Source organism: Apteryx rowi, unplaced genomic scaffold (genome assembly GCF_003343035.1).
Source record: "Apteryx rowi isolate R43461 unplaced genomic scaffold, aptRow1 scaffold_6, whole genome shotgun sequence".
Classification (NCBI taxonomy): domain Eukaryota; kingdom Metazoa; phylum Chordata; class Aves; order Apterygiformes; family Apterygidae; genus Apteryx; species Apteryx rowi.
This window is the reverse complement of record NW_020450871.1, coordinates 6,450,139-6,478,001: the sequence shown is the minus strand read 5'-3', so window position 1 is coordinate 6,478,001 and position 27,863 is coordinate 6,450,139. Positions and strand designations below refer to the sequence as shown.

Here is a 27,863-nt window from a genome sequence, read left to right as displayed (position 1 = left end):
TTTGAAATTACTCCGTTTTCTAATTGTTTCAGATGGCAAATGTTTAGTAGCCAAACATTTTATAATTTACCTTTTGTTCACTTAAACCCAACTTTTTACAGTAAAATAGGTGAGACTTGGCAATGCAGGGAAAATGCAAAATTACATTAGAAAGCTTATTGTATAGTATCAGTTTGACTGTTGAACATGTAAACACCAAATATTAACAGAAAAAACAAAATCTGACTTTTTGATAAGATGCAGAGGAAATACAATCCTAATAATTCTCTAAAAATACATGATAAAGCTATTATATTTATTTGGACAAGATGCTGTGCAAGAATTATGCAAAACCTATTCATGGGTATTAATGCAAACACAAATGTTATTTACGACACTTGCAACAATTTATGTATATAAAACAAACCTATAATCACATATTGGAAAAATTAACAGGTTCTTTAAACAGTAAAGCATCTTAAAGAATCTTAATTCACATTTGGACTTGGAAACAGTGCTTTCCATGGCATTAAAATAACAAATATATTTAAGTACGTGCAAACATTAGTTTTACTTCTACGAATACAGTACTTGAGACCACACCACATTATTCTTCATATAAAAATAACTTCATACACAGTCACACACACACACGCACACACAGGAGAAACAATTGTAAACGGCTGCCGGGGAGAAACTTGGTACCCTCCTGAAGCAGGTGGGAGAGGAAGCTTTCCCAGCACTTCTCAAGGAGTGGATTTTAAAGAATAATTTCACGTCACAGTAACTAAAATTCCTAAGCAAGACAGAAACAAAGCATTTCTGAGAATAAAAAGTTATTTCTTTTTGGAAGAAGGGATGAAATCAATCGCTTAGTAAACAAAGAGCAGAGCCTCGTTCTGAACCCACATTAGTATACCCTGGCAAAACCCCACTAATATCAATGAAGTTGTTTCGCATTCCTACCACTGTGAAGTCAGAATCTTATTTAAGACCTCCTCTTATGATGAAAGCATAATTTTTAATCAGCTGGAACATAGCCTAATTCCTCAAAAGTGTCTGGTTCCTTCCAACTTCATTATTTAGGCACCTGTATACCTTGATTATCAGGGGCTTCAGTTAAGAGGGAGAAAAAACATGCTTTATCTGCCTTGGTCTGACACTTTAGAATGAGACCTTATCACTTTTACTCAAACGAAATAGGACCGTACTCTACTTCCTGCATAGTCCCACTGACACCAGTGGTTCCACTTGCTGAGGAAGGTACCACTCACTGTGAGCAAAGATAGCCGAAAGTGGCCCTTCCTGGTAACTGCACCCTAAGCTGAGCTGTACAGAAGTTTGTGTGTATATGCAGGTATGTAGTTTTACTGATGTAAGCAAGACCAGCATGACCAAATTACATGCTTATATAAGCAGGACATACATGAGCAAAGTGCTCATGTGACTCTGAAATGACTCTTGAAATCTTCATTCCTGCTCAAAAATGAATGTAAAGTATAGTGTGCAAGATGCCTGAGTATGTGAGAAACGTAGTAAAGGGAAGTGTAATATTCATAAAGAATAAAATAAACGTAGTGAGCATCTGCAAAGATGTTCACATTCATATAGTTTTGCAGCAGCTATGGTAAAGGATCAGAAATACATTGTGGCTACAATGCCTGCCTGCTTTGACAAAAGTAGCAGTTCTATCAAGTCACATTTTACTAATGATGTAGTAGAGGAAACCACTATTTAAATTACTCCATTACAAATTCCAGTTCTAATGTAAAATACATTAGTAGCACAAAAGGGTTGTCTTTTTCTTTCAGCAGTACACATTTGGGGTTTGTTTCTTTTTAAATTATACTGACTACTGTTTGTTTGCAAGATGTAGACAGTGAGAACTTAACAATTGACAGCATTTCTGTCCAGTTCTTGTCCTTCGCTGACCATCAAAGGGGTGGTTTTAGAAGGTTCTGTTTTCCCTTTACTCTCGTCGTCTTCTAAATCCATTGATCTTGCAGGGTCTTCCTCCGAAGTATCATGTGTAATGACCCTAGATGCTTCAGTTGCATTTCCTCTGACTGTAATGTGCTCCCATCCACCCTATAAAAGAATGATAAAGAAATATAAAAGAAAAAAGATCACCCTGCAATTAAAATATTTGGTATGATGCTTTATATACACTGCTAGTTTTATACTATTTGTTTTATACTATTTGTTCTTTGTAAGGAAAATTGTCCTGCTCTGGCCTGAATCAGAAAAAAGGCTCCTTGTAAAACAAAACGAAAAACGTGACAGCGTATGTAACTCCCAAAGAACCAACATGCATATGTACCTAGTCTTTTAAAATTCACGTGCAGACCTCAACATTCCCATTTGCTGCTTTTTCTGACCAAAACACCTAAAATGGGCGAGTGTAAGGGCCCCCGCTCCAGCAGTTTGGCTGCTTGGGCTCAGAGGCAGCTTGGTGCCCCTGAGGGCCCTGGTGACCTGGTGAGAAGCTCCGAGGCAGCTCTGCGGGGCGACTGCAGCCAGGGCCAACTTCCCTTCCCTTCCCTTCCTGGGGCAGCCGCTTTTAGCTGAGGCTCTAGCGCTTGGTCCCGCTCCTGCTGCGTCGCAGCCGTGCCTGTGCCTAGCCATGGGCCCACGGATCCGGACCCACGGACAGACTTCCCGGCCTCACCTCAGACCTGCCTTGTCTGATGATCTGGGCTCTGGGCTGCCCCGCAGGCCTGCCCCGCTCAGGGCTACGGGACAGACCCTTACTGGCGCTGCCGCTGCCCTGCCCTGCCAGCCTTGTTACCGCGCTCAGCTCCCGGCTCCTGTCCCCGAGGGAGCAGCCAGCCTTTGCTGCTCCCTGACAGCGAGATACATGAAGAGAAAGCTTGAGGGTGATTTTTGTTACGGGGAGTTGAGCGGGGTCAGGCATTCACCCAGAGCCACGGGAGTTTTTCCACCAATTTAAGAGGGGCCAGGACCTTGAAATAACTTTTCTCAAAACTGAGGGTAATACAGAGCAACAACAGTGAGGAATAATCCTGTGCAGAATAGGAAGGAATCTACTGTTTTGAAATGTTACTTTATTATTTTTTCTACTATAACAATGACCTAGTCAAAATGAATACTTACTATCAGTTAACTTTCTCCTACCCAGTTTTAATTTTCCGTGTTCAGAACTCTGTAACCACTATAAAAAAGCTAAAGTTTAGTAAAATGCAAATAAATGACTTTGCAGTTATAACTGAATAACCCATTCTATTAAGTTAAAAAAGGAAGTAAAACTGAAGAACAGGTCACTTTCCTGCAGCTATACGCAAGCCTTAGAAAGTTGACCTGCTGAAGCAGCGTGGCACCTTCCTTTCAAAGGCAGTGCCAGTTAATCAGTAGGAAGCTGGATACCAGCTCTAAAGCAGTATTATGCCCCCAGCACTTACCCCAATGCCATAATCCCACGCGAGCCCTTTAGGTTCCATGGGCTGAACACCAGTCCGATGGCAGACTGTCCCACAGCTCAGACTGTGACTTCCTTGCACCTTGTCAGCTATCACCCAGACCTTAAGAAAGCAAAAAAAGGCAATAAAATGTATTCTACGTGCTGTTCTTCCCAGAAATTCAAGTTCTAAAAATTCTTAAAATTAGTCTTCACCCTTGTATAGAGCAATACTGCTCAGTTCAGTCAGAGAGAAACCCAAAGAACTAGACACTGGAGCTGTAGTGAAAACATTGCTAAACAGTAAGACTTCGCAGGAAAGATTTACTCTCATTTTTTTTCTAAAAAAGAAAAAGAAAAAGGAAAAGAAAAAGGAAAAGAAAAAGGAAAAGAAAAAGGAAAAGAAAAAGGAAAAGAAAAAGGAAAAGAAAAAGNAAAAGAAAAAGGAAAAGAAAAAGGAAAAGAAAAAGGAAAAGAAAAAGGAAAAGAAAAAGGAAAAGAAAAAGGAAAAGAAAAAGGAAAAGAAAAAGAAAAAGGAAAAGAAAAAGGAAAAGAAAAAGGAAAAGAAAAAGGAAAAGAAAAAGGAAAAGAAAAAGGAAAAGAAAAAGGAAAAGGTGTTTACAGCAAAAGGCTGGCTGTATCGCTATTTCATTGGCCTGATTTTGTGTTGCTGTCAGGATACCAGTATTTAAACAATCACCTTGTGGAATAAATAAAACTAAACAAACAAACCAAAAAAACATTGTTTCTGAAGAACATTTAATTTAATTAGAAAAATATGTTAAACATAATTTTTAATAAACTAATAAGATGCAAGAAAGCCTAATACACACCTGGTCCAGCGGCCCTACAGACATTTTACGGATATTATTTGAAACATGATCCCAAGTAGATCCTTGAGGGTAGCTTGGTGTGATACCTTGCCGATACCAAAGATTGCCTATAAAATAAACAGTCTTAATTACAACTCTGGATGACTACTTGTATAATGTGCTAGTAAACAACACAAGAAATCAGTAGTTAATACTTGCCATGTTCTGTGGAAATGCATTATGCTTTTGACTAATGTGTTAAAGTGAAGGAAGATATAATTTCCTCCTTTGGAAGTTATATTTCTACAGTTATTCTTTATAACTTTCCTGAAAAACAGCAGATACTCTATTTTGTAAAATTTCTTGGGGGAAAATGTTTATATAAAGAACTATGCATTAGAGAAGTAAAACAAATGAGATGGACATCTCTGAAGGAGACCAGTGTTAAAGGCTTTTTTCTTTTACAAGAGGAGCCCTCACAATTTGTCTTGTATTGATGGTGTAATTTTAGATTTTGCAAAAGGAAGGTATTCTTCTCCAGTTTTGTACTTCCTAGGATTTCAGACAAAAATCCTTCCATGCAATTCTCTTCTTTGATATTCATCTTCATTAGATATTTTCCAAAAAATAGCACAGATGCTGGATTGTTATTTAAGGCACCAAATGTATCAAAATACAAGTCTTCAAAAACAGTACTGAAGCAGGCTGCCTACTCCATCTCTTTGAATATGAAATATTATTCCTCTTAGAGCAACAGTAAATTGTCCAAACAGATGATCTGACTTAAGACTCTCCTTTTAAATCAATCTATCTGATCTATACTTTTTTTTTTCTGAGTGCCTCTAACAAATATAAATAATTTAAAAAATGCTCACCATTTTTATCCAACACAAACACAGAAGTTCGTCCTACTGAGACTTGTTTTAACTTTTGCTTCTGAGGTGAAGGAATATGGTACCAACAGTCACCTAAAAGTCAAAAATACTTGAATAAAACATTGAGAAAACACAATTATATTATGAGAATTCTCAGGAAAGTCTGCAGTTGATACATGCAGCAGTGCACAAAACTGGTGAATGACATTATACTTGATATATTTTTACTAGCTGGTCTTGACAGACACATACACTGTTTTTAAACATCCCACAGGGAAAAGCAGATTAACTGCTATAATTAACAGGATTATTATTCATATGCACTGTTTTGCATGCCTATTGGAAAGGCCTGTGCTAAACATGTCTTTTTCAGACATGGTAGCATAGCAGAGCTTGCACAATGTGCAAGAGGAAGATTGTATCCAAAAAAGTTAACATTTCCTAGCTAGTAGGATAGATCTACGTAACAAGGAAATAATTCTTTTGAAGTACTGAGAAAAACAGCACAAAGTCCTCTTCCATCTGGTGTCTGCTCCTTTGCAAAAAAGAAACAGTTACTGGAATTCAAAGAAATTTGGGCATCTATCTTAGGCTCTTCTGAAAACGCCAGCCTTTTTTTTTTTTTTTTTAAAGCAAATGAAGTTGCAGGAACCAGTGAGTGTCAGGTTTTCCACAATGGAAGGGTTCCACTTGTCTGACAGAGAGTACGTGGAGATCTGGTGGATGCTATATTAACAAGATTCTCTCCCAGCCCTTCTGAAGACAGAAAAATGCAACTGAATGATGTGAGAAGGATAGAGGAAGCACTGAAGAAGTCAGTCATCTCCTTTCCAATTACGTGTACAGAACAGGAATCTGCTTTTATAAATCAATGCCTTCCATTCCCTCTTTTGGTTCTCTAGCCTGACCTTTCTATGGAAATTTGAGCTCAGGAATTTAAGGATAAAGAGGGAGCAGGAGATGGGAAAACACTTTTGACATGAATGAATCTGTAAAAATAATAATAATAATAAAAAAAAAACACTTCATGGATCTGAATATATTAAATTTCCTAGTACAGGTGCATGTAAGTAGTGAAACAGCAGCTATTTAGCTGCATCAGGCTAATGAGCTCCGCTGTAATGGCAGTCTCCAGTTTACAAGTACTGACCTGCAGGTTTTTTTGGAGACACAGAACCTCGATAGAATGCAGAACCATCTCTCGCAATAGCCCACACTTGGTAAAATGCTCCAATTGAGATGGAAATGAAGGGCTGATCTGTTCCCACATGAAGCCAGGATGTTCCCTAACAAATCATGGAAGATGAGTTGTGAAACAGTGGTTAAAAACTCCATGACAAAACATTGCTGATTATTACCAAATAGGAAAAATCTTAGACAGTGAAAAAGATTCTGAAAAATATTTTTTATATACCTTTGTGACTGAACAGAAACAAGGTGCCTGATCCTCAAAGATATCTGGATATTTAACTCTTTGAAATTAATATCTGGGCTGAACTGTAGCAGGGCCTTTTCTGTTGAGATCACTAGAATTTAAGCACCTACATGTCTCTAAACAGGTGGGCTAGAGACTGTTTTAAATAACCTCTTTTTTTGATTATACAGAACAACAGTCCTACAAAAGTCTACCAACATGGGGGGTCAGATTCCAGACACAGAATTCCAGTTCTTGCTGTTGCACTGCTGTACAGATCTGTACTATTGTAACAGGTCTGACAGGAAGAAAAAAATCTTCCCTAGAACTTTTCAATTTTTTGCAGTTTTTCTTCAAATTCCATTTATTATTTTTTTCCTGTTGTAAATATGGCTTAAAATTAGTACATATCAGTCTTAATTTGGTGTTCCCACATATGCTTATTACTGTTAGGAAAGAACTATTGCTATTGAAGTTACTGGGGCCATATGTATCTTTCTGCATGTTTTACTGGACATTAACTCGCTATTTCTGTCATAGCTCATAAAAAAGACAAATCTATAGGAACATCCACGTCTACCTGTCTTTTAAGAAGAGTCAGTTCCAAGCCCCCTCCAACCCCCCCCAAAAATCAACAACGAACATACTCCTATTGATATCAATGGATATTAGGTTTGGGTCATAGTTTAGATAAGCTCTATCCCTGGGCAGTTTATTTAAATGGAATATACACATTATCAACAGTTCAAAAAAGAAAAAAGAAAGGAACCAAGCTATCAGTGCAGAAAGTGGAAATAAAAGAAATGTAATTCTCCAGGAGATACAATGGATGAGAGAGGTTACTGTAAATGAAGTAGCACAAGCTAAGGTAGATTATAGAAGAGAAGCAAAATTGTAAGAAACGTGCAGAAAACTGTATTATAGTTGATGGATGAGGATTTTCAAATCTGTTACACAAAAGGGAAAAAAAGCTAACACGGTGCTTTGAGAGAGGACACTGCATGATGTGTTTATGTACTCAAATAATTACATTAAATAGACAAATAAGGCAATAAAAATAAACAGGGAGCCTTACAGCTGGATTTTGCTGTGTCACTCCAAGCCTGCAGAGCACGTCTCCTTTGTCACTGATTGCCCACAGTGCTACTGCTTCTTCATCATCTGCATCTGAACTGGGAATTATGGAGATGTCCCACAGGGTAACAGGAGGCACTTCCAGCCATGGCCCGTTGGTGACTATCTTACATTTTCTGAAGCAAAAAAACCCCAAACCCATCAAGAAGCATGCACTTTCTACAACTGAATTTACTCCCTTGTCCAGTGCAAACAATGCCCAAGTCCTCCCATTAATTAGGTATTATAAGAACTAGGTTTTTTTTAGTTCAGAAGAGATTTACAACAATCAACTCATGTTTTGAGTCAAGTTTTGAATTTTGACAAATATTAAATCTGTTCTGATTTCACAAAGCTTTTTTTTTTTTTTAAGTTACTTTCTAAAACCAAGGCCCATGAAGAAGTCTGCAGCTTGTGCTACACTGCTTCCTATCTTTCTAAAACTTCATTGGCAACAGCTGGATAATGAATGTTTGATCCCAGCTGAGAACTCCACTGCAGAGAGAAGAACTCTACACCTGGTTCATTCCTTACAGGAGTCATTTTACAATTTATTTTTTGGTGGGGACCATTAAAAAGCAAACAGAGCATTCCAAGGTAAGCAGAGATACGACAGCTCTATATTAAAGAGTTGGAGCTGGGTCATTTTGGGAATCAATACATTTTTCTGTGGGAACTGCAACAAACTAGTGCTGTTTTTTAGGGAAACTATATTGAATCAATCATCAGAATAGCTATTTCTATGTATAAAGAACGTCCTACAGACTTGGGACATTCCTCCATTCTTCAGTTCTGAAAACCAGGATCCAGCCCTGAGCTGTTTCCTGTTTGTTTTCAATTTTAAATTAATAGTTAAAACAAGAGAAATGTTTAGGCTTGAGGGTATTTCTCAAGTTGTGTATTTTATTTCAAGTCACCATTTAGATTGATTGGATGCCACTTCTTTTGTTGTACATCCTGGAACAACAACAGTTTGATGCCCCAGGGCCTTACTTAGAAGGTATTGTACAAGGGCCAGAATACGAGCTTTGTGGCCATTGTAGAACAGTGTGTAACTGTAGGTTCACAGCAATTTATTAGCATAGTTATTAGGCACTTTAGTACAAGAAAGCATAGAAAAGCCAGAAAAACAGTGAATGCACAGATTTTCCCTGCTTAATAGAATATGGTGATAGTTTGCTATTTTCTCTGGTTCCATCTGAATAGCGTACTCTTGATTTAAATGTAGTTGGGATTATCTGTGGCCTAGTACGTGCTATGTGGAATTTATAGGTTAAAACTATTAATATAAAAGGTACATGTTACCAGTTGTTACAAGTGACCTAGTAAGTACTAATGTATCTAGACTCTACCATACAGTAATCATTTACCATAAGGAAAACCTGATACAGAGTATAACTAGCTGGCTTTTATCTACAGATCCCACAAAAGCAAATAGGATATCTGCCTCTTAAGGCTTAAAATGAAAGCCATAATGCTACATATTAAAGAATGTGAGCTTCTCTACTGGAGATGGGTTGTTTACTGCACATATCTTTGCTATTGCTCTTGTCGATTGTGTGAAAAGATCTTCCCCTCATAACTAAAGGGGACTTTAGGGAACAGTCGGTGTTTGAGTTCCACACTTGTATTTTTATCTTAGTTCCTCACCTTGCCCAGCGCCTCCGTCGGACGAAGTCTTTCATTGTCTTGTGACCATGGTAGGACCTGCCAGAACAGATTTAAATACATGTTCACAAGGATGTCAGAACATTTGCAACTTCAGTGGCAGCCTGACAGGACTGTCATGGATCTGCCCATCAGACACCCGCTGACTTTGTCATACTTGAAACTCGACAGTTTGCTAAGTTCACCTTGCTGCCCTACCTCCCCAGCAAACTCCAGTGTTAGCGTCTCCACACAGAGGGAGAAATCAAGACACACTTCCCCTGTTAAAGCATGGCTAACATGCAAACCAGCAAACTAGAAGAAATGAGGAGTTGAATATGCTATTTGCCTGCTAGGCTTTTAAGTAGAAGAAGGTATCGCCTTACGCTGGAAAGTCTGCTGCATACTGCCAGCCTTCACGATCAGTTCCACCCGATGTATTAAAATCAATATACCAGTCGGATACCTATTGTCAAAAGGATAGTTTCAATAAGAAACACAAAAAACCCTAATGTATAATAAAAATAACCTTTTTCAGTATTTCCTCTCTGTTGCTTGGACTGCAACAGCTTGCTAGAAACATTCTAATATTTGCAATATAAATTCATACAAAGGTTCCCAAGTCTGTCTTTTTAGAAATTCAGTTGAGACAAGGGATATGAGTAACAGAAGTCTAAATACAATTAAACAAAAAAAATCCCACTCAGTGCTTAACATTATTTTAACTATGGGAAATTACTGCTAACGTATAAATGGGAAACCAAGGTTAAATATTATGATAAACACAGAAAGAAAAATCTGGGTCATTTGAGACAAATCCTAAGCCTTCCCTTCCTTTCTTAGTAAAAGGAATTTTAAAACAAAATTTACCCAAGACCACTGCGGTGAAGGAGGCTTTGTATTCATTTTGGTGCACTCCTGCAGGCCAGATGCATCACTCCACATGTATCTGTCTGTGGGCAGACCTCTGTGATGAAACAGTTTACAAAGAATGCAAGGTCATTTACAGCAACAGAGAATTTAAAAGGGGGGAAAAAAGCATATTCCTATTTTCCTAGCACTTCCTATTTTCATATATGAAACAGTCTTCAGTCATTAATCTCTATATTTAGAAATATCACATGAATGAGGAGGGTAGTGGGAAGTAATCTGTACAAATGCTTCCAATTACACCAGACTCGAAGTCAACGTCAAACTTTTCTTTGGAGAGTAATGTTTCTCACTATGATTTAAAACTGGAATGTGAGTCCTGAGTTTCTCTGACGCAGACATCCAGACGTGAATATTTTTTAGATATTTCTGTTCAAATACAGTATTCAAGGACCCAACATATTTAGCACAATATATACATGAATACATAGCTCCTAATACAAACTGTTGATCTATGGCCTTTATACTGAAATATGTTGTAAGCAGGCAAATTTTGTGCACTCACAAAACACAAATGTGTAATGCTTTGCTATAAATGCATTTTGAATGAATATTTACAGATCTAGGAAGTTCAAAGACTGTACATATTCAATCTCAGGTTAATAATAAATGTTGAAGAAGACTGAAGATAGAATTAACTATAATAACTGTTTTGAAAAGCTAGAACCCCTTGATGCTTCATTTGACGACAGTAAGAAACACGCTAAAAAAATAGAGTAAATAACCTGCTGCTATATCCAGTGACTGGATTCCACCGTTGGTTCTCATAGATATAAACGCATTTCACATCTGACTGCGTATAAATATTATCAGCACTACTGGCCAGTCCTGTGAGAAATAAATCATTTGGGTTATGACAAAGCTAAACCTTAAAGACACTGCATTTTAAATTCCAGTAGCCACAGTAACGTTGGTAGTTATCCTATTTCTCACTTCTAAGCTGAAAATATAAAACTCTAATGCCAAGTTCTTCCTCATGTGTGACATGTCCACTGTATAATTCTGCAAGTCAGACAGGCTAAAAGAAGGACGGTAGTTTGAATAGCTGACACCAGTCAAGAGCAAGAAGCGTGTACACCACAGCAGAACAATCATCCTTACCTTGAATGAAGCCACCCCCATATCCACCAGTGTAAACCCAGGCTGTGTGATCATATCCTATGCCCCACACTACGCCTCGGTTATTGCACTCTATCGTTCGAAGATGACCTCCAACTTGACGCCAAAACCTGCCAGAAACGGGACAGTATTTTACATTTAGTCCACACCACAACCATCAGGAATGCATGCTTCCCCCCACATACACCTTAACTGTCTTAAAGAAAGGCAGCTTTAGTTGCCAGTTTGTTCGACCTCTGTCCAATCAGTGGGTGAAGGCAGTTGACAATTGAAAGTATTTCCTTTAAACAACTACTGAAAAGTAATTGGAAGGAACCTTTCTGCCTTCACTTTGAATTTTCAGGCTTTGAAGTCTTGTTTTCATTTAATTTTGTGGCTTATGCTTTATATTTTTTATTAAAATACTAGTTATGATGATCTTGCTAGTATTTTTACCTTTTAGTGGCCACCACCAGCCTCAGCATTACTTTCACCCTCAATTTTTTTTTTTAAACCTAGGAATCTTCTTTATCTAACAAGAAAATAAAATGATTTATAGATCTGCTAAGGAGCTTGGAAAATACAAGGGGCCATAGAGGATTTCTCGCTAGTCATCTCCATCTCAGCAGGTTAATCCTTTACTGGGGCTTTCTGTAGCCAGTTGGCTATGGTACTTGTCTTGGGAAGAATGGGGAAACAGAAGTGATTGCAGAGGAGTACTTCAGCTACGGCTATAAGAGAAGATCTAGGTCACAGATCCCCCATGATTTGTGATTTTCCAGATGCTCGAGGTGCCCTGCCCTGGAAGGAAAATGACTAAAGCATTTCTCACGTGTTATTATTCAAAGACACTTTATGCAAATAACTTGCAACTGCAGACATTTTTCAAACTGAAGATCCGTCTTTAACCTGCCAGTTCTGAGGCTGCTATTTCTGTGCTTGGAGAGCATGCAGGACTGTGTTTTCATAGTTGTAATGTTCAGCTGTAAAGGAGTTGCTCCTGGACTGTTGTGAATATGGAGGATTCAGAATTTCAGATTTCCTGACTCATACTACCAAAAGCTCCAACTACCTTAGTATTACAGTGATTAGGTTTACTTTCAGTCCAGGCCGTCTCTTAATTTTGATTATTATTTTATTTAAGATGCAATCCAGAAAACCTTTCAAGTCATTCTTGATGGAATCTTAAACAGAAAGGCTTTTGAAATCACATGAATAGCTCCAGCATCTAAGAATTAAAATATGACCTAATGAATTTCTTCAGATGCACTCAGGAATATGAAGGCAGCCATTAACCTTGTCATGGACAGACATCTGCAGTGTACTAGAGATTCCAACAGCCCTGCAAAGCCACTGACTTGGCATGAAAGATCGTCTTTGCTGGATGGCCTCCCATGCAGAGAGAATAGCTTCTGGAAGCTCTTACATTTGATCACATGGCATCAGGTGTGGTCCAGCCTCCAGTTCAGGACTTGGCTCGCTAACAAAGATGTCTCCTTTACAAGTAACTGACCAAATGGCATGGTGGGAAGGAGGGCCTTGAATCCGTCTGCTCTCGCAACAGGACATGCTCAGCAAAGCCAGCTACAAATCAAGGAAAAAGCAGAGAACTAGAAGGCTCCTTTTACAATGTGAACAAGCATTTAATATAGATGCTCTAATACTACAAAACAAAGCTTCACCTTTACAGGCTTTTGCAAATCAGCAAAGTAAATCAGCAGCTTTTTGCTCAAAGGCATTGTAATTCAGCGTTTTAGAAAGTATGAACAGAATCACTGGAATTACTGTGATTTGCAATATCCGATCATTATGCAGTATCCTTCAGGTGTTCCACTACTTCCATGTACATATGCATGACTGTCTGTACATAAGAATCCCTACATCCATCACTGAAAAACAGCTTTTTCTGAGCTATGCAGTGACAACAGATAACACAGAAGAAAAGACTAGCCGAATTAACTCCTAACTCATTCGTAGCCTAATCCATACCCAGAGATTTCCAGAAGGAAAACAATTTTGGTGTTACCGTAGAAAACTGCTGCATCAGGAAGTCTGCAAACTCTAGAGGAGACAGGAAGCCTCAGGTGCCTCTAAATAAACTTGAACAGGACTTTTTGGATACCCAATCCTATTGTCAAAATAGATAAGGACCCTAGATATTGTAAGTGTAATGCTCAGATTTCAGAGACTAGGCTTTATGTTTTACTTCAAATATTGCCAGCTTGAAATGGAAAATTCACAGTATTACCCAGTCATGCATTTCTTGCTCTGTAGTGGCTGCTAGACGGATTGGCCATCTCTGTTTCGTTCTTTCAGGTGTATACAGGGCAAAGGAGTGTTTGGCTTCATTCAGAACTTCAACTAGAATAGTGACTTCATTCAGGAACACATGGATATACTAGGACAAAAGAAAAAATGTTTGTGATTAAGGCAAACTCAGATATACCTTCCTCAGCACCAACACGTTTGCACTTCAGGACTATGAACATTCAGCTCCTGCCAAGTATAGCAAAGAATTAATTCTTAGTGCAGGAAGAATCCCGTTCATGAAGTGGGGCTAAATATACAATCCTTCATTAGCTCTTGTGTCATATTGCCAATATGCATCAACCCAATTTACAAAGACCCTGGCCAGCCATGCATGGTTCTTTCTTTACAAACAGGAGCATTTTGTACTTCCAAAATAATTCCTAATTAGTGCAAAGCTGATGGTTTAAGTGATGTGGATGCTTGCTGACTTGGAATTTCTGACAGGGGGGTAACATAGCTATAGTTAGAAAAGCTTTTAATTTGCTATTACCCTAGGCTACATTTGAATTGGTTTCCAAAATTCAGAACAACAGTGTATCATAATTTGCCTCCATTTAGAAAACTTTGTTCTCCCTTCATAGTTTCCTCTGCCAAGTGCAGTTCTGCCAGGGGTTTCAAATGAGCACACCTTTTTCTCCTCATGATACATGTAATAGATGAACAGGATGCTGTCTCGCATTCCGTCACTCCCAGTGAACTGTTCAAGTGCAACTCGAACATCCATCCATTTATGAGGCTTCCAATTTCTCCACCATTGCAAGGTCCCAGTTTTAACCCAAACTGACTGTAACACAAACACAAGTTTACAAGAACAGGTAAACAAACTCTATGACTCCTCTCCTTCCTCACAAGTATTATTTCTTGTGATAACAAGGAATCCCTACTGCAGGTTAGTCTCTATCGTATCAGTTAACTTTGACACAGAGTATACCAAAGCATTCAGAGAGCTGAAAACAAAATGAAAACTGGTAAAACTGGATAATAAGGTATAAGTAGCATGGGTACATCAGTATTAATGAATTCTCTGCAGAGATACCGTGTTATCACACAGATACTAATCAACTCTGGTGTGTTCCTTGTTAACTTTAGCAAGGAAAATACCACAATTTCTGTTCTGACTTTAAAGGCTTTTGACAGAATCCTTTTAAACTTGATTAAAACTGTGAACTCCAAGTGTTTTTTAATCAGATCAACTGCATATGTCATTTTGCAGTTAGCAATGAAGGGACCAAAAACCTGAAGGAATCTGAAGAGAGCAGTAGGAATCTTGTCAAAGAGAACTTTAAACAGAAGTGCTGCTATTTAAATACTGTTATTGACATTACTATCATTGCCTTATTTATGCAAGTTATTTAATCCCCTGATGGTTGCAGAGAGAAAAAGCTCACCTGAGTCTGTGTTTCAATTAAGGAGCCTCATCCTGTGGTAGAATAATTCATACTTGTTTCACTGCTCACAAACATTTCTCAAATGTCTGTGGATTTGAGGCTTTAGTGTATTTAAAAATGCTGATTGATGCTGCATTACCTCCTGAACAAAACGGTCAAGCTAATGTTTTTACATACCGATTGCTGAAGGTTTGATAGACTGCTAGTTTTCCACAGGGAGCCTGGAGAGTGATACTCCAGGGCAGCAGTCAGACAGAAATAAGGACAAGAACATAAGGCAGACAAAGTTCAGAGCACTACATCTGAAAAGTACTGTTGATGCCCAGCACTGACCGATGTAAGTGCTTACTAGAAACAAATAGGCGTCCTCATTGCTTACCTGCTCAATAGCCTGTTCATAGTGCCTAAAATTCTCCAGTTCCCGCTTTGTCCTTTCACTGAGCTGTTGAAAAATCTGCTTTCGCCATGCTGCTGTCTGTGCTGGGGTGATAGACAGAGAAAGAGACTGCACAGAGGATGTCAAACCTAGAACAGAATCAAAACCAATAAACTCCAGTGAGCTTTGAATACCATTTCATGAAACAGGCACGCAAGGAAAAACACAATCTTGCTTTGAACACTGGACCAAATCAACCCAATCTAATGTAATTTTTCCAGTTAGTACTTTGGAATCAGTGTGTTATAGCTAGACTTCATAAATAATCCAGATAAATGGGATCACTAGATAATTGTATAGAATCTTTCAGAGCTAGAACTATATAGCAGGGGGAGGTAGAATATACATCTTACAGATTTTGTGACTAAACTGCAAGATTAGATAACATAATGCATGAACAGTTACACTGTTACTAAATATTAGGAAGCCACAGTTCATGACAATTGGTTTATTTTGAAAACGTGATTCTATTCCACTGTCTGTCAAGAATCTACATTCTAACCCTATCCAACTATCAGCTGGGCTCACATGCGCAACGCCTCTTAAAGTAACTTCTCTATCTTACCCTTGTCTCAGTAGGAATGGTAGCAGCAAGGCATTACTGTGGTATTTTGTATCTCTCAAGGGAGCCCTCTTAATTGCTTTCAGTTACTACCAACTGATATTATGGCTTTCTTTTGCCCGAAGTTCCAGTTTCAGTGCCATGAAAAACTAGATGCATCTCCAGCACACTGATTATTTTGCATAATTCTGCCAGAAACTCAGAGAAATATCACCTTTACATTTATATCAGATCTCAATCCAAAAGTGCTTTGCAGCTAAGTGCATGCAGCACTATTCTCAGACATGGAGCGTAACAACAAACTGCAATAAAAGCAAATGGGTTCTAGGAGGTTCTGAGCTATGGTGGTTGTTTGAAAAAATCATCATCATCATCATCATCATCATCATCATCATCCTTCTTAAAGCAGCAAGATAAATTGTGATTGGGACTTAGGGTCGGTTGTGGTGAGTGGAGAGTACCTGATGGAACAGAGAACCATTTCAACGGGCTGTGTGAGTCTACGAGACAGCCTCCCCCCGACACCCAGGCCCACAGTGGGTGCTCATCAGCTCCATACTGTTCTTCAGCTCCCACAGAGAACATGCCCAGGGAAGATAGGCTGGATGTTTCCGCAAAGGTGCTGACGGAGAGGACTGGGTGCTTTTGGGCCTCCTTTAAGTCAATGTTTGTCCACTGCAGTTCTGCAGAAGGATTCTGGTTGGTAGAAGATTTATGTTTTTCAAGATTAGCTTTCTCATTACTAGTCGAAGCAACACCGGCTTCTCCTTGATCAGAATCCAGAGGATCCACCGTCAAATTTGCACTTATTTCTGCTGTCTGGTTGCCTGCAGCATTACCACTGTTGCTGGCTGCAGCTCCCAACGGGGGAGTGTTGGCAAGGTTCATGGATACACTTGGAAGCTCTGTATCAGAGGAAGTATCTGCATCACCATGAATGATCGCATTTGCTTGGTTCTGAATATCATCAGTAAAGAAACAGCCAGCACTGAAAGACAAATTGATAATTAATTATCATTCAAAGCATTATAAATTAGCACAGGCCTGAGACCACAGACATACAGAGACAGACACAGCCTTTCAGCTTTAGGAAAGAAACAGCAGACTTCTTTTTTTAAAGGTCAAACTATCATCAAGGCGAAAGTGTCTAACATAACTCTGCACACCAGTCTAGTAAATCTGAGACATAGGAAGATGTTTGATTGATCTTTACAATCAGCAGTGTTGACTGCCTACAACTCTCAGGAAAACATTGAAACAACATCATATTTTCTGAATATCAAATAATAAATAGGATTTTTTAGAGCCCATTAACTTTGTGATTTTTCTCTTAGCTAGCGAGTGCTTCTACTCAGAGCACGTTCTGACTCATAAGGTTAAACAAGTGGCTTCTGCAGCACTCCCAGCTTCGCTGGCACCACTCGCACAGCCAACAGGTCAGCAGTCCGCAGAGAGTTGCTGATTTAACCTCCCTAGGAAAGAAAATGGGACCGTGACACTCAGGAGAAGGAAAATCATTAAGTAGAGATGACATTCCTTCACAGGTAACATTCCATCCTATTAGAGACTGGTTCTTGATAGCAATAGCAAATCCCAGAGACATAGACTTTACTGTAAGGATGCAGTGAATTCCAAAGTGGGAATATCAGCTTCTACTCAGAGTGAACTTTAATGGCAAAAAACCCCAAATACTCTTAGGCATGTATAATGGTTAGAGACACTTTCCCCCTCCTCCATGTCTGTACTGTGTGAATGTACAGAAATATCTCCCATCATTGAAACCCCTGGCTTATAGAGTTTAGAGAAGGTATCTTATTAAGTACCTGAGCAGACTTGTTGAGCTCCCAGTCTGAGATCTGTCACTCTCTCTGCCAGATACAATTGCCTTCCATGTCTTCCCACTGAGCTCACTTGGCGTGACACCTTGACGGAAGTAAACGGCTCTGTCATCGCAGCCAATTCCCCAGACCTAGGGAAGCAAAGGGCTTGAGGAAGGAAATGGCATGGAATGCAGATAGACACCATCCACAAAAAGGTGCAGTGCTGGAAAATTCAGGGCAGGAATCTGCTGGACTCTGCATTTACCGTTTGCATTCTTCTATAGTGCTGATACTGTAGATGAAATATAAAAGTCTGTACCACTAAGAGAAGACTGTTTGCACCTGAATGTGTCATACAAGAGGCATGCTGACTGTTACCTTCTGGTAAATAATTTGGCTATGCACTCCTTCCTAGAAGCTCAGTCACATGGACCTCTTGTTCAGCTGTCCATATAGCACTGCTGACAGTCCTTATGACACGTGTGAATACTGCCTATATAAAGAGGAATGTAAGTGTCTTCACAACTGGTATACAGCTGTCTTACCTGGTTATTTAAGCCTACATTTACCATCATCATTTCTCCAACCATTTCAATCCAGCTTGTTCCGCAAGGATTATGCGAGTTCACACCTCTTCTAAACCACACCTACAACAACAACAACAACGAAAGTCTAAAGTTTGCTCCTTCTGTACTAGCAGGCAGACAGTTAGAATTTAGTCCCTTACTCTTAATCTCCAATACTAACTTGCCACATTGCCTTAAGAAGGCAACAGCCTTCTTAATGAGCATTGGCTCATTTCCTTTATCAGGTAAAGATAAAGTAATTCTCTTAGTAGTTTCCAGACTCTGTGTACGTGTGACCCAACTAGAGCCAGAAAAGCCCACAAGGATGATCTAGACATTTTGTTATGACTTTCTGTAACAGTCTTAGTCTCTCTGCCACTGGAAAAATATTTTCTATTACATGTTAACTATAAGGCTATTTTTGGTCACTCTGAATGGACTTCCAAATAGTGTTTCTACCTTCAAACCTGAAAAGCAATGCTAAGAGAGAGAACTGCAGATTTTTTTTAGAGGTGGAGCTTTTAGAATTGTCTCTCTTAGATTAACTTTTACTTATCAGAAAGTGTCTGTCTGTGGGCTGGGTACCTCTAGAAGTAGGATGTGGCCATATAATGGGAAGCAGCTACTGTGGAAGTTGTTTGTCAGCTGAATCACATAACAGACTTGACTATCTTATGGCAAATCTGAAGGAAAACATATTAGCTTATCCACATTTACAGTGGTTTTATTTGGCAGATGGAGCAGGCTGAACACAGTCAGTTACCATGGCTCAGCTGACAAGCAGTAACTCATTAAACCAAGGTAACTCAATTATTTACAGCTGCCATACCTATCCTTATGCCAAAGCAAGTGCCAAAGGGGGAGTTATACCAGTGGTATAGCTATTTTGGTTAAAATCACTTCCTGTATTTCACTTATGTAATTTCCTCAGGTAAAGAAGCCCTTAAGCCATACAGGCCACAAGGAATCTCATTTATATTATCCATCTTAAATTGTCTGTAAATTCTGAAAACTACAATGTCAGAGTAAGAATCTAGAAGTATTACAATGTCTTAGTGTTTGAAATCAAAAATTGTTTTCTTCCCAAGCAGAAATCATTAATGTTTTCGGATGGCAGATGAAGGGATTTGATTACCACCAGCACAAAAGCACTCTAGGACGTTCTCAAAGACTTTAAGTTAAAAACCTAGGAAGCAAGTGAGACAAGGCTTTGTCTCTTTGCAGACAAGGCAAGGCAGCCAGAATTCCGTTTAATTTTGATGCTTAATATCCCTTAATAGTAGGCCCCTCACATTCCCCCGCAACATACACACCTACCACATCTGTGTGACCTGGTTTTAGAAAATTCCTTCTCAGAGAAAAGCAGAAAGTCTACTTGGAGTTACACACAACTATTTACATTACAAAGCACAGAGCATTCCCATAACAACAGGGGGACTGGGACTCCCCATGAATGTAGGGAGTTCAAATCACCAATATTTCCTATGAAAGTTACATGCAAGCTTGAAAAAGCAGGGGCAAAACAAACAGGGGAAAACGTAGCATGACACCTCTTACTTTTCTATCTTTTGTAACACCCCACACCACGTCAACACCCACAGAGATGTGCATAATCCCATTTTCAGAGCTTGGTGATTCCACAATACTCCAGGAAATTCCTGCAAGAAACAAAACCAGGAAGCCATCGTAGGTTAGTTTCTTATTCTACACTTTACAAATCAGAGGGGTTCCCTGCTAAATATAACAAAGATTTACCTTGAGGGTTATTCCTGTCAATTCCTTCTCTCACAATAGCTTGTCCTTCCCAAAGAGTTGCCCAAAGGAGGTCATATGGTCCACAGCTGATCTGTACAACTTCTCCAGGAGTGGCGATTAAGGACCACGTAGAACCTTCTGGATTGCGATGGCAAACATTTTCCCTGTACCATACCTAGACAAAGAAAAAGAAAAAAAAACCCCACTTCTTGGAAAAATACCAATATAAGAATGAAACCAGTCAGACAAGCATGAAGACAACCTGGACTGGAAAGAATAATCCGCCTTTAATAACAAGGTTTTTTTTTTAAACAGTGTTTGCACACTGACCTTTAAGGATAGTTTTTGATGTTGGTTACGCAGTTAAAGTCCATTTCCTTATGTACTAAGGGAGGAGGTGTTTCTACAGCCTGTCTTTCATCATGCAAGTGAATCCGGACTGAGCATATGACCTACTGCTACAAAGTCCGCGTATATATCAACATTTAAAAACACTTGAGTAGATTTCAAGGCATGTTAAATAAACCAGGAATGAACAAAGATATAACACAAAAACATTATCGTTAGATGAGAGCCCAACCTCATTTTCACTGAGCAGAGCTTCCATTCTCTGTACAGCCCTCAGTGGCATCCAGCCCACTTGCTAGTCTGGCCCTACTGTCTGTGCACTTTCCTGGAGACTACGGTGGAAATAGGAAGGTCAAACAGAAAGCACCATGTGGTGGGCATATGAGTGTTCCAAAATATGACTGCTGAGTGCAAAATCCTCCTTTTTAGAAATATTTTATTTTCTCTGGGAACTTTTGCTTGGGAAATTAAAGCATTTTACAACATCCGTTAGGTAAAATTGCAGAGTGGGATGCTGTGACTTATTACTGGGAAGCCTGAGGCACAGGGAATTTTATTCTAAACAATTTAACCAAGATTGCCTCCCTCTCCAGTCAGGGACAAGTGTGAATGAAATCTCAGACTACCTGTTACGATTATTACATTCTTCCCCATACGACCGCAAGTTAGGAATTGTCTAGAGACAAAGGAAGGCTACTCAGATACATGCTGTAAGAATGAAGGAGGGAAAGCAGAATCAAATCTTTATAGCACACAGCAAAATAGGAAAGACTTTACGATGGGCCTAAAACCAAAAAATGAAAGATGTCGTTTTCAACAAAAAATAAATTAAAAGCATTCCAGAGCTGGATTCCACACTGCCAAGTCAGGAGATTCTAATAGCAATCTCACACCTAGTATCCCAGAGTTTTAGTAAGCAAAAGGCCAGTCTGTGAAGGACTAAGGGGAAAATCCAGTTAGCTAACAATTCAAAACACCACTTAGGGCTAGCCTACATTTCCTGATCAATGATAAGTTTTGGAAAACCATTTTGTATCTCTTCCTTGAATTAACTTCTGACTCTTCACCACAGAGACATGGTGCAATGCTTTGCAACAATCTTTATCAGGTTTTAAGGCTCCTTCTCTTTGTTAGTGGTGCCATACTCTGCACGCAGCCCTGCTGTCTTCATGAGCATTTTTCAGAATATAGCACACTATTCAGCACAGACTTTTAGGATTCAGCTGTTTATACTGGTTTATTGCTTCCGTAACCTTGAGAGATACTAGTCCTGAACCCTCCCTTTCCATTTAGAACGTAGGTTGTTAAATAATGCAGTCCTAAAGCAGCTTTACATCCTCTGCTAGACACACCACCAGCATAGTTCCTTACCACCATAAGATGGTAACGCACCTGCTTTGCTTTAAAAGCATTTACCTCCCATTCAATATTAACTTTGATATGAGAAAACTGATGGAACATGCACATACCCTTCCTTGTAAAGAAACCGCCCACACTGATAAACGGCCAACAGGCTCATCAGTGATTTCCCATCCTCCAATGGAGATATCATTGAAAGGGTCTGGTAACTGATCTGGATCATCATGTGATGTAATCTGAAGCAAAGAGAAGGAAGATTAAGAACAAAGGAAGAGACACTGCAAATAGATCGTGGTGATTTGGCTGGTGGCTTAACTCAATTTTTGTAAATTAGTTTATATATCACTTTCTAAAATGGCTGAGAATGAAGCCTCTTCCTCTCATTCCAGGCTGCTATATGCAGAGAGGGGAAACACAGCTGAAGCAGCATGAAGGAATTTGTGTTTCATCCCCTACCAAGAGGAAATTTTTGCTCACAGACTACCCTATACAGGCATTATTTATTGAACTGGAAAGCTGGAACATCACAGATTACAGTTTTGCACATTCTCAGAATGGAAGTAAGCAATAATTACTCACACAGATAAAGGACATAGCTAGGTGAATGATGCTAAACAGGTACTACCTTGAAAGAAAAATGTTTGGTCATACAACCAAAGGAACTTAACAAATCTGCAAAAGAGCTGGGCATCTAACTCCCACTGCATTACCAAGGGATTTGGCACCTTATTACCATTGATTTCTATGAAAAATCCCAATTTGCAAGAATTACAAGATTGGAAGCCAAAGAATCCATGTCCAGCCTACAGAGCAGTGATAAAAAGCCAATTTCTCAGCACTTCCGGTTGATTTTTTTTTTCCAGAAATCAGTTTAGTTCATATTTAAATGAAATCCAGAACCTTTGCCCAAACATCCCGTGATTTGTATCTCCTGTATCTGATCCACCTCCTGCGTCGGACACAAGAATTCCATTTCTTATCCTTTGTGTAGGTGCTGGGGAAGTCTATGGCATAAGTCCAACCCTGCAAACAGAGGGTTTCTTTTATGAAAATCAGGACTAAGGGAAAACTGGAAATCATAACTCAGAGCAATTGTGCACAAGAGTCACTCCTACAAACATAATACAAATTATTGTGCATGTCTTAACAACTCTGATTAACAGATCAACTAATTCTATGAATGATTTATGAATCATGTCCTAATGCCTCTGCATGATACATACAGAACAAACAGGACACAGTAAAGCATTTTACTTTGTTTACAGTAAAGATCTTAAACAGGAATGATATCCAGTTGCCAACATTTCATAGCCTGATCCAAAGTTCATTCAAGTCTAATAAATAAATAAATAGAAACATCCCCATAGGCTTCAAAAGCCTCCAGACAAAATCCTTCCTTGTGCGGTATTACAGCTGAGCTATTTCCCAGCAGGAACTGGCTATGGGAAGTTAGTGCCTTTTATTTTACAGACTGAGGATTCCCAGAACAGATCTCTTTTTGGTATTGTTCACCTACCCCTTTCTCTGTTGGTTCCCCTCCAATATTTTCATCCACATACCAGTCAGACTCCCACTCCCAGTGTGGTGAAGGCAGTGTGAAACTATCAAGCTGCTGATGTTTTAGCCCGCTCACATCACTCCACTGCCAGCGGTCGCTGGGCATTAATTTCTCACAAAAGCCACCAATTGGATTCCAGCGCTGCCAAAAATAATAACAATTATTTTATTTAAGATCACATCACCTCATTGGACATATACAGAGCCATAGGGGTCATCAGGGATACACTTTTGTTCTGCACTGAAGAGGAAGAATTCCTGTGGTGAATGAGAGTTCACACTCTAGGCCCTAGCTAACACCGTCCTTGGAGGAAGCTGCTTTTAATATCAAGGGCGGGCTGACTGCAGAGCTAACCCCCAGCCAAATAAATTGCAACTACATAAAGAGGAACACCTGATGATATAGTTTACTAATAAGTAGTGCATTTTCCTTTGGTGATGTGGTTCACCATGAAACTGTAGCATTAGAATAATGCTGTATAAATGGCTTTGGGATCTCTAATCTAATCCCCAAGAGAAAGATAACTAATATCTTGCCTATCCTAGAAAAACAGCATAACTGCTATGCCAGAAAGTATGTCAGGATAACTACATCAATAAATCTTTTCCTTGTATCTCATGTTACCAAGAGTTTTTTGCAAATCTGGCTTTAACCAGTTTATAGAACAAATAACTCACTAGAGTTTTCGCCAATGCAGCTGTGATATTTTTGTCCAAACACTCAACCACTATAGAAATACTAGGAAAATTTGTCATGTAAAACTGCCCTCCATCTTACAGTACGAGGAAAATGAATGCTTCAAGATCCTTTTACAATTGTTATGCAAAATATTATATATGCTTACTAGGAATCTGGCAAAATTGCTTTGCATGTTATCTATAAATTATTCAAGATTTAATTTTTTTGTTGTTAGCTTTTGCAGAATATTTCCTTCTGTGCTTCCTAGTATTTTGTTTTCCTTCTTTTCATAGCTTAGAACAAACAAACAAAAAGAACAAATAGATTTTAAAGTTTTACATTTTTTAAAGAACATGTTTACATAACTAATGCTTGGAAAGTTGTATCAGTGTTAAACAATTTATAAAATTAGTTTGTTGTATTTTTACCTATGCAGGTAAGCTAATGTCTCTCCTCAACCTCTGTTTATCCTGTTACCCCTCAGAAAGCAGAGAAATGAGCAGAACAGAATTCTTTAATTTTCTCTCTCAAATGACTTTTGGTTTACTTAAAAACAAAATAGATAGATTTCCTTTAAAATATTATTTTAAAGGCATTCTTTTGAAGTATCTCACATAGAAAGGACCATCTCACATAACCACACTTCTGTGCAAAGAAGTTGGAAATACATTGTACTTTAACAGATAGTTAAGCTTTTATTATAGAATTCTTTGAAATGCAGAAAAACAGTATTTGCTTAACAATAATATATTTTTGATGATGTAACTTTACTGCCTGGCAGCTACACTGGACTGGAATTTTCTTAAGGGGGTTGTGTGTTTGGCACTAAGGAAAGGAACACATGAGGTGTAATGGGGCAATGTCCCAGTCTGAAATGGCTTGCTTAAAACAGGCCATAGTTGACACTATTGTCCAGTTTTGGTGAGAATGGGGAAGTATAATCTTCATTTGGAAATTAAAGTATGAAAAGAATAGCCTGTTATATGGTACATGCATATTCTTCAGAAACATGAGGTAAGAAATTAAAAAAAGCAAAACCAAACAATCTTCCTATGGGAAAAACACACAGAGACAACTGATCTAAGGATTTGCTGCCATTCCCTTCTGAAGAATACGTGGCAATCTAACAGAGGTACCCATAACGTTTCATACCTGATTCTCATAGGTTTCCTCCTGGTATCTAATGGGAACGTCACCTGAGAATATGTAGGTGTATACTTGATGATCACAGGCTATTCCCCAGCAGCACTGTTTGACTGCAGAGACCCGTTTGAATTCCAGCTGTGTATCCTTACAGAGCTCCCAATACTGGCCAACAGTAGATAGAGTGTAAACCCTCCCAAAAATGTCGACAGCCCACAAAAGGGAACTGGACATGGCCATGTCTGAAAGGCAAAAAACCAAGTTATTAATAGAAATGACAATTTTAAGAAATGGATCTTGAACCTACTGTAGATCAGTTCCACTCTGAGCCATCATCAGTCATATCAAATAAAAAGTAAAGAATGATCTTTTGAAAAGAGCCCACATGAAGCAGATAACCAGATCTCTTTCAGTAAGAGCTGGGCATCTAAACACTTAGATGGCTCTAAAAATCCAAGTTAAAGGTCTTCCTGCCAGCACGCTATTGTCAATACTACACAGCCTTACAACATTAATATGGCAGCTTTAGCAGGCTGAGTACGGAAGGCAAGGCTGCACTGAGACACGAGGATGAAGTAGCACGGGAGAGTTTATAGCAGAAGGCTTCACTCTCCAGAACTGGTAATGCCCTGCCCACACTGCTCATCCCAGTCCGGAGTATCTGTATCTCCTTAGCAGCCTCCTCCTGGCACGTGCCAACGTAGCCACACGAGTGCGAAGGGAAAGAGCTGACAGGAGCTTCTCTGTAGGTGCACATCTAGTTTTAATCCATGGTCATCATAGATTATTCTGGGTAGTGTCTACTGCTACCAGGAAACCTCTTTCCAAAGTACTCTGGTGACCACTTTGGGATCTGATCTTTAAGTATACACATGCATACACCTAAATGTACATACAAACTATTCCTTCTGCAAGCACTGTTTGACTGCACAGAATTGTTTGTGTTTCATTCCATTTTTTTCACTTACAACTTTATCCCATATCAGCTGCCATTTTCTTGGAACTGCAGCCATACTCTTAATGGAGGGGTCAGCATTTTATCTTAAGCCAACCCTTTCAGAAGTCAAGAAGGGCTAGGTTATTTCTAGGTCATTACAGACCTTTTCTGTCAGTTGGCCTTCTGGAGGCCATTAAACTGAAAAAATTTCCATTACTCTCTATGAGCGACAGTGAGGACTATCAATGAGTATTCTGAATTTCCCTTCCTGGGCCCCAGCTATGTAGCTAATGTAACTGGAAGCAAAGGTAGAAAGAGGACTCACATCCAAACCAATGAAGGACAAGGGGAATCCTTGCTTAGAACCAGCTTGCAGCACTGCTTCGTTGTTGTCAAAGGGCAACTTTGCTTTCAACACGAGCCTCAGCAGACTTGCCTGCCTGCTTTCTGACTGATAATTAGCAGTGATACAGAGGGACTGACTAGTCCTGGGCACATCAATGGTGAAAGCAAAACTGCTGAGAATTTGGAAACAGCGAGGCCTATATCTAAGAACAGCACAGTAAATTCACATGGAAGCCCAGGGAGGATGTTTTAGAGGGCAGGAGGGAGAAGGCCAGAGGTGCACAAAGTCTCATCTGCTGTTGTGTTGATATCCTTCACTTCTGAGAGATGATGATGGTAAGTACTCTAAAATAAATTAACCCAACGGGAAAAAAAGGGTAACAGTGGGAAAAAATATATAGCAATACAGAATGACTAAGGCTCAAAATTCTCCTATGATGAATCCTCTAGTTTTGGCTTTTTAGGTTTTGCTTGTTGTTGCTGGGAGGTAGTAGCACTCTGTGCTTTATCCCAAATTGTGCATGTACCAATGGGAAAACAAAGCTCACGAAAATAAGCCTTTCAGAATTAGCATTTAAAATTCTTCAAAACAGTCTGTATAAGAGCAGAAAACATAATGCATTTAATCTTAAATAACCAGAATGCCTGTGAGTCTGGAGTCAAGGAAGCATTACGGATAATGCAGTGAAGATACCTGCCTAGAGTAGTCAGATAATAAAGAAAAGTGATACTTGGGTGTATCACAGGTGAGCAAATATACAGATGAACTCAATGACAGTCAAGGCAGACAAGAGAGTAACTGGAGCAGCTCACAAAAATGTAAAGTTTCAAGTATTCCAAAGAGTATGGAGTTAGGAAAAATGCAGATGGGACCGACTTAAGATATTCAAGGCAGCAAAGATAAGGGAGAAGCAGTTTCTGCTTTTTTATAAAAGCTTTTGAGACAGAGAGTGTGGGGAAAATCATGGGAATGCCAAAAGAATTGGCGGTTACAAACCGCTCCAGGCACCGGGCTGCGGCCGCTCCGCCGCGGGTCAGGGCAGCGCGGCCCCGGCCCGAGCGCCGGCGGCTGCCGGGTGCTCTCGGGCTGGAGACACCAGACCAGCCAGAGCCGCCCTCCTCCCCCTCCTCCTCTTCCTCCTCCTCCCCCGGCGCGACCGGGCGATTCGGGATACAAACAAAACTGCTGAGTCGCTACCGCGGGGAGCCGCCGCAGCCCTTTGCTGCGGCGCCGGCTCGCAAAGCCGCCACCGCCTCACACAGCGCAACAGCACCGGGGGCAGATCGTAGGCGGATCTCCCGCCCCGACCTCCCGGGCGGCTCCGGCCCCGGCGGCCGCGGGGGGCACCGTCCAGGGGAGCGGGAGGCAGCGGCG

At 39.6% G+C, this 27,863-nt stretch overlaps 1 protein-coding gene across 3 annotated transcripts; it reads right to left on the bottom strand.

The window, feature by feature from the left end:
* Nucleotides 1-13: 13 nt before the first annotated feature.
* Nucleotides 14-26,912, bottom strand: TECPR1 (tectonin beta-propeller repeat containing 1). Of its 3 annotated transcripts, XM_026083124.1 has the most exons (25): nt 26,469-26,806; nt 25,216-25,448; nt 23,344-23,526; nt 22,728-22,850; nt 21,938-22,063; nt 20,121-20,295; nt 19,923-20,023; nt 18,345-18,446; nt 17,803-17,948; nt 16,441-16,967; nt 15,361-15,506; nt 14,222-14,377; nt 13,532-13,681; nt 12,710-12,867; nt 11,287-11,414; nt 10,911-11,013; nt 10,126-10,222; nt 9,642-9,721; nt 9,259-9,315; nt 7,571-7,745; nt 6,232-6,367; nt 5,082-5,174; nt 4,228-4,334; nt 3,399-3,518; nt 14-2,067 (listed from the first exon to the last, which is right to left on the bottom strand). In XM_026083124.1, exons 2-25 carry the CDS (start codon nt 25,444-25,446, stop codon nt 1,867-1,869), a joined length of 3,621 nt encoding a protein of 1,206 aa, XP_025938909.1. In that variant the 5' UTR covers nt 25,447-25,448; nt 26,469-26,806; the 3' UTR covers nt 14-1,866. The 3 variants fall into 3 exon arrangements, with proteins under 3 accessions (XP_025938909.1, XP_025938911.1, XP_025938912.1); XM_026083126.1 differs by lacking the exons at nt 7,571-7,745; nt 9,642-9,721 and having other exon boundaries at nt 26,469-26,808; XM_026083127.1 differs by lacking the exons at nt 14-2,067; nt 3,399-3,518; nt 7,571-7,745 and having other exon boundaries at nt 4,246-4,334; nt 26,469-26,912.
* Between the last annotated feature and the right edge of the window lie 951 nt (nt 26,913-27,863).